Source organism: Carya illinoinensis, chromosome 11 (assembly GCF_018687715.1).
Source record: "Carya illinoinensis cultivar Pawnee chromosome 11, C.illinoinensisPawnee_v1, whole genome shotgun sequence".
NCBI classification, from domain to species: Eukaryota; Viridiplantae; Streptophyta; class Magnoliopsida; order Fagales; family Juglandaceae; genus Carya; species Carya illinoinensis.
The window spans coordinates 20,411,883-20,419,412 of record NC_056762.1 but is presented as its reverse complement, the minus strand read 5'-3'; the positions used below and the strand labels follow the sequence as shown (position 1 = coordinate 20,419,412).

The following is a 7,530-nucleotide window of genomic DNA, read 5'->3' as shown; positions in this document are numbered from 1 at the left end:
TGATTTTATCTAATTAGGTGGGTTAATTTTATGAGGTTTTAGGATTAGGGTTTGTATTGGGTTTCCAGCATAAGGGTTGTTGTCTTAGGGGGGATCCATCTTTTCTTTCTTTTTCATAAAGCACATCACATGTTTGGGACATTGCCTCATGTGTCCTTATGCAAATTGGCTCTTTCAAAGAAAGATACAAGAGAGTTTTTAAAATTCTGATTTTGTTTTCTGGTGCTGCAATCATTGAAATTTTTCTGAGAAATTTCTGAGCTGTAAATTGAAATACTTCAATCACACTCTACTATGCCCCTTCTTATAAAAAGTTAGATGGCAAAGAAGTAATGGAGATTAACAATAGCCACCGGCAAAACTTCAAATTTTGTTGTTTAGGGATTTCATCAACAGCAGCCAAAGACCAAAGGCTAAGAAAAAAGATAATTAAATGGAAAATATATCAGACTTTGAAGGCAATAGTTATGCAACTACAAAATATAGATACTACCAGTTTTACTACTTCCTCTTAGAAACTAAGATGACAGTCCATGACTCCATGTAGAATTTATCACTTTAGCAACTAATATTATTTTTTGTTGTTATCATAATTTAACAGCCCAAAAAAAAAATTAGAATCTTATTCTCTTGCTTTATCTCAAAATGCAGTTGAACCCTATGGAACCTAGGGAGATATTATTATATAGTATTATAGTATTATGCATTCTATATTCAATTGCATATATTTGTCTCTTTTACCATTAGTTTCGATGCTACTTGCTTTTTGGATACCAATAGATATTGTTTGGATAATTGAAAGTTACTCAACGAATGCTCGTAGCTTCTCATGTGAAGTATATGTCACTCACTATAGAAGGATTATTTTTTTGGACAACATGTGCACATTGCTCTGTTTTGAGTATGTCACTTACTATAGAAGGATTTTATTTATATATGGACTAACCTAGCAAACATTGAAATTTTGAAGTGGGGTTAGATGCAAATAAGCTTTTTTCTCGCTCATTTTTTATTTATTTTTTATTTGTAGAGCATATGTTGTTTTATGCTAGTGAGAAATATCCATTGGAAGATAGTTACTCCAAGTACATTGCAGAGATATTTACCAAGTTACCATTCATACCTATGTCTTCTTACATGAGGACTTTGGGGACTTCAGTAGTTTTGAACACGCTACCACCTTGGTTTTTTGGATTGTTTGAGCATTAAAGATGGTTTGTAAAGTTGATTCTAATCTGGGATGGGATGTTCTCATTATATTTCAAACTTCAGTGTTGGTTATATCCAATATTGGCTTAGGAAAGGACTCTGATATGTTTTATGTCGCATTGAATGCTTCCTCTCATATGGAATTGTGTATTGTAATTCCATAGAGCTAAACAATTTCATGCCACCAATTAAAGACTTATGATTACTAAGTCCTTTTATATAATGGACAACTCATCTCATTTCATGCTTTTTAAAAGAATCATACAAATGTTTTTGTTCGTACCAACAACTTGTGGCTTCTAAAAGTTCAAAGACTTTTGACATGCTTTCATTTTCAATTTTCCATGGAAGAAAAACTATATTTTCCATGTGTTGTGTCAAGCCAATGGTTCTATGCATTGGAATCTGATCTTTTCAAGAAATGCACAGGATTGGGAAGTCAAGGACAGGTTTTTTCAACTTGCTTTTCAAGGAGGATAGGAGGCAATGGGAGCAATTGAATGTTGTGGAAACCTTCGAGGAGTAAAACATTTTCTGTTAAATCTTTCTATAAGGTGCTAACTAATTATCAGCCCATTGCATTTCCATGGAAGGGTATTTGGAGGAGTTCTTGTGCCTTCCAAAATTGGTTTTTTCACTTGGACTGCAACTTTAGGAAAGATTTTGACGACTGACAACTTAAGGAAACGGGGGATGGTCGTAATGGAGTTGTGTTATATGTGTAAGAACAATGGCAAATCGATTGACCATCTTCTTCTTAATTGCGAGGTGGCAAGGGAGTTATAGGATGGCCTACTTAGTAGAGCCGGGTTGTCTTGGGTTATGCCTAAGAAGGTGGCGGAGCTCTTAGCATGCTAGAATAGGCATCATCAGAATCCTCAACTGGCTATGATGTGGAGGATGGCCCCTTTGTGCTTATTGTGGTGTATATGGGTGGAAAGAAATGAGGGATGTTTCAACAAGGAGAAAGCTCAAGGGGAATTATGGAATTTTTTTGTACTTTCTTTGGTTTAATGGCTTTCTGATGTAGTTTTAAAGGGAGGGAATGTTCATGAGTCTTTGCTTTCTTTTCAACTTTAATGAGTGAAACGGCGTCGTTTAAGACCCTTGACTAAGAAAAAAAATTTAGTGGAACGGCGTCGTTTGGCTTAAGCCAAACTCATTCCAAAATGGCATTAAACGAACTCCCCCCTTCCTTCTTCTCTGTCTTCTTCTTCCAGCCAAAGTTTCTTCTGTACTTCTCCCTACCAGAGCTTCTTCGCACACCCATGGTAGAGTCGCAGACGATGCTCCTTCATCGCAGACAACGCCAATGGCAGACCTGTTGGGGACCTCGGTCAAGTCTCCAAACACTAAGGGTCTGATCCTCTCCTTGTTGCTCCTCAAGTGATCAATAGGACTCCTTTACTTGGTGTAGATCACGTGTAGCCCAAAGGAAGCTTGGGTGAGATGAGGCTAGGGTTCAATGGTGGGAAGTATGGATGGTGTTTGAGTTAGGTGATCACGGGTTGGGTGATGATGATGCACAGCTAAGTGACCATTGGGATGCTAGGCACCACTTGTGTGCTAGGGTTGGATGATGGGCAATCTTGGCTAAGGTCTAGAGATGAATGATTGAGGCTAGGTTTGATGAAGGGTTTCGGCCAAGGCTAGTAGGGGTACATGGCTAGGGCAAAGGTGGCTTGTGGAGATCCTAAAAGTTAGGAATTGTGTAATTTCTAAAATGTAGGAATTGAGATTTTGAGATCTAGATGGATTAGGGTTGGTCGAAAATGAGTGGGATAGATAAGGGGCTGAATTGTTTTGGAGGGAAATGGAATTTGAGTGAGTCAATCAAGGGATGATGACCAATCAAATTATGGAAGGAAAATGGAAATGAGAAAAAGTAGCATCTAGGGTTTTGACCAAGCCAAAGAAGCTATGGCTGAATTCTTCAAGTGAGATCTTAGGGTTTATGGGCTTGTTTGGTTATAGGAATATGAGGGTGGCGTGTAGGGCTTGATGTGGGGCTAGGGTTTTGTGGTTTATGCTAATTGAAGGTGGTGTGAAAGGCAAAGGGATAGGCTGATCGAAATATGTGTTTGGGAGATGGGAATCCTCAAGAAACTTTAAGAAAATCTCATGAACATGTGAGAAAACACATTAACACAAGAGATATTGCAATCCACCACACAAACCGAAATCCTAATGAAGGATTTAGCCTCTCTACTCCAATCAATCAACAAAACTCCAACAAAAACACAAAAAGAGAAAATGAAAAGAACAAAGGACCCAAACAATCTTTAATTCATGAATTGCACAAAGAATTGAATGGAAATCTCAATATATTAAATGATAAATCGAATCACACATATTCACGAATTGCAAGGTGTGATTCTCTCCTTAGGAATTCACGGATTGCACCCCAAAATAGCCCAAGCGCTAGAAGCACCGAAAATGATAAACTCCCAAGCCTATGCCTGGCCACTCAATGTTCAAAATGACAAAAGATCCTAATGAAATATCTAAGTATCCTATTTATAGAGTTTACAAAGTGGAAACCCCCAAAAGGTCCCTAGGCAAATTAAAATAAATAAATAAGTAAATGAAATAATAATTAACAAGTCTTTAAATAAAATAAATAATAAAATAAATAATTTAGCCCATGATGGCTGTGGCATGCATGGCCCATGGTGCTATGGTGGTGCATGGTCCACGGCTAGGTTAGTTATGGTCTGGTCCACGGCTTGCTACATGACATGGCATGGTGCCATGCGTTGTTCTAGTGGTGGGCACGACATGGCGCTGTGCATGGCCTGCTGATGATGGGCATGGCATGGTGCCAAGCCTAGGCCTAATGGTGGGCACAGGGTGATGCCGTGTTGCTGCTATGGTGCCCAGTCAAATGGTTTGGACGGTGGTCCTACATGGCCCGGGTTGGTGACCTGGGCGATGAGCATGCACGGGCCAAGTTGATGGTCTGGGTTATGGGGCTACAAGGCACAGGCTGGAGCCGCGCACTGGATGACATGCCTGGTGGGCATGCCACTAGCCTCGCCTGCAAGGCACAGGCTAGAGTCGTGTACTGGATGGCGTGCCTGTGAAAGCACGCCACTAGCCTCGCTAAGTGGTGCTGGGGCACGCATGCATGCGCACAGCCAATAGCCTCTATGGTTGCTCGTTGCGTGTCATTATCTAAGCCAAGGCATGCAAGCAAGCTAGACATGTGACTATCCTGACCCTCCATGAGTCATGTCAAGGTGTGGTTTCAGACAATTCTCATAGGGGTTGTGACAAGATCGAAGACCGCGCCGACGCAAGTCAAGACCAATGGAATCGGTTTTCTCTCCCCTAGTTGATCAATTTCGGCGGTTGTAAGCATCATTCTTCCACGTTGGTGAGGTTTTGATTTGACGCCAAAACCGACGCGGACGCTTCGGTTTTCAGCCCTAATGGTCACAAAGCTTTGTGGCGCTATTTCATTTATATATTTTTTTTTTCATTCCGTTTCAGTGAAGTAGACAGCTGTTAACTTGTAACCCGAGAGGGAGTTCTACGGAAGAAGACAGGTTCCTAGACAAGAGGACCGAGTTGCTCTCGCATCCCAAACAACTTGTAAGTTCCTTCGCTGGTTTTATTTAGAACATAACCTCGATGGACAAAGATACCCTATTGGTTCATTAAATTCTAATGCTGTTCATGTTATAGCTGTGTTTCATCTATATTTTCAATTGATTACAACTGTCGCTGAGAGTTTCACTTGATTGAATCCAGATCATTCTTTGCCTTATGCAGCTCACAAGAGACGCATGGACATGGAGCAAACTAGAAGGGACCATCTTCTCCAGAACAGTAATAGAAAAAATTTCTTGCTTGGTTCCCCGATTCTCTTCTTCATCGTCTACGGTGCAACTCAACTTATTCGAGTCTCACCATGGACTGGCCACCTACATTTCCTCGTTACAAAGCTGTGCCCACCACAAAAATCTCACCAGAGGCAAACAAATTCACTCCAGCATGCTCACCAATGGCTTCCTCAACTCTCCTCTATCCATCACCAGCCTGATCAACATGTACTCCAAGTGCAACCGAATGGAAGATGCAGTTCTGGTCTTTAATTATCGAAGTAATGATCAGAATGTGTTTGCCTATAACTCAATCATTTCTGGTTTTGTTTCAAATGGGCTTGCGGAAGATGGTTTTGAGTTTTATAAGCATATGAGGTGGGTGGGTGTTATGCCGGACAAGTTTACCTTTCCATCTGTGGTCAAAACTTGTTGCGATGTTATGGAGGTTTTGGAGGTTAGGAAGATTCATGGGTTGTTGTTTAAACTTGGGTTGGAGCTGGATATGTTTGTCGGAAGTGCTTTGGTTAATACTTATTTGAAATTTGGGTTAATGGAAGAAGCACAGGAGGTTTTTGAGGAAATGCCAGTGAGGGATGTTGTGCTTTGGAATGCAATGGTTAATGGTTATGCGCAAATTGGGAGGTATGAGGAGGCTTTGGAGACTTTTAGGACAATGGGAAGAAAAGGGGTTGTTCCTAGTAGGTTTACCATTACTGGTGTCTTGTCGGTTTTAGCTTTGTTTGAGGAGTTCAATAATGGGAGGGCAATTCATGGAATAGCAATGAAAATGGGGTATGTTTCTGGTCTTGCAGTTTCCAATGCATTGATTGATATGTATGGAAAATGCAAGTGTATTGGAGATGCTTTAGATATTTTTGAGATGATGGATGAGAAAGATATATTTTCATGGAACTCGATCATAGCTGTTCATGGACAATGCGGTGATTATGATGGTACTTTAAGACTTTTTGATAGGATGTTAGGTGCTGGCGTGCGGCCTGATTTGGTTACTGTCACAGCAGTCTTACCTGCTTGCTCTAATCTGGTTGCATTAATGCATGGACGACAGATTCATGGGTATATGATAGTCAATGGTTTTGAAAAGGAAGCCAATAATAAAGATAGGGATGATGTGCTTGTCAATAATGCTGTTATGGACATGTATGCTAAGTGTGGGAGTATGAGAGATGCTCATTCGGTTTTCAATAAGATGAGCAACAAGGATGTAGCATCCTGGAACATCATGACAATGGGTTATGGCATGCAGGGTTATGGTAACGAGGCATTACACCTGTTTTCTTGTATGTGTGAGGCACAAATAAAGCCCGATGAAATCACATTTATTGGGGTATTGTCTGCTTGCAGCCATGCAGGCTTCGTGAGACAGGGTCGTGAGTTCTTGATGCTTATGAAATTGAAGTATGGTTTGGATCCAACTATTGAGCATTATACTTGTGTTATTGACATGCTGGGTCGAGCTGGGCAGCTTGAGGAGGCTTACAAACTAGCACGAACAATGCCTATTGAGGCCAATTCTGTGGTGTGGAGAGCTTTGCTAGCAGCATGCCGGCTACATGATAATGCTGACCTTGCTGACATTGTTGTAAGAGAGATATTTAAACTTGAGCAAGGGCACTGTGGAAATTATGTATTGATGTCAAATATATATGGAGTAATTGGGCGATATGAAGAGGTGTCAGAAATTAGACATGCAATGAGGCAACAAAATGTGAAAAAGACACCAGGATGTAGCTGGATTGAACTCAAGAATGGTGTCCATACTTTCATTACGCGTGATCGGACCCATCCTGAAGCCAAACTTATATATGTTGCATTAAATTCATTGACTGCTCGTCTACATGAGTATGGATATATGCCTGACCTCTAACATTGGGTTTCTTCTGAAAGTATACCATCGGATTGTGTCGATGGAAAACTCTGATTATTTTGCCTGTGATAAATGGGAAAGAAGGCAAATTAACATTGTGCAGAAAATGAAATAGTCCCTTTTTTTAGTTAGTATGCAAAATTAAGATGCATCCTCGTTTATTTTCAGAGATGGGATGAGATAAGTTGAGATAAATTGAGATTAAAGTTAAAAGTTGAATAAAATATTATTAGAATATATTATTTTAATATTATTTTTGTATTGAAATTTGAAAAAGTTGAATTGTTTATTTTATTTTGTGTTTAAATTTGAAAAAATTGTACTGATTAAATAAGATGAGATGAAATGAATGAAATGTTTTGTAAAAGTGAGCAAAGAATAAGGTATCCGTACTATCACCAATCACCTTCGGGATCATTTGGTGTACAACATCATAAATTGAAAGAACGGGGAGAGGATTGTGAATTGAGCACTGGAAGAGGTGACCTAGCCATCCCTCCAAGTCGATAAGTTTGCTTGCAACGTACAGGTTGATGCATCTCACTTTTCCTTTTTCTTCTTTGCAAGTATCTAAGGTCACTAGGCTTCTTTGCATATTCAGATTAT

The 7,530-nt window shown here is 39.9% G+C and overlaps 1 protein-coding gene across 1 annotated transcript; it reads left to right on the top strand.

Moving 5' to 3' along the window:
• Positions 1 to 4,671: 4,671 nt before the first annotated feature.
• On the top strand, positions 4,672 to 7,051 carry LOC122280667 (pentatricopeptide repeat-containing protein At3g14730). The gene is made up of 2 exons (XM_043091645.1): positions 4,672 to 4,803; positions 4,963 to 7,051. Exon 2 carries the CDS (start codon positions 4,978 to 4,980, stop codon positions 6,922 to 6,924), a length of 1,947 nt encoding a protein of 648 aa, XP_042947579.1. The 5' UTR covers positions 4,672 to 4,803; positions 4,963 to 4,977; the 3' UTR covers positions 6,925 to 7,051.
• The last annotated feature ends 479 nt before the right edge of the window (positions 7,052 to 7,530 follow it).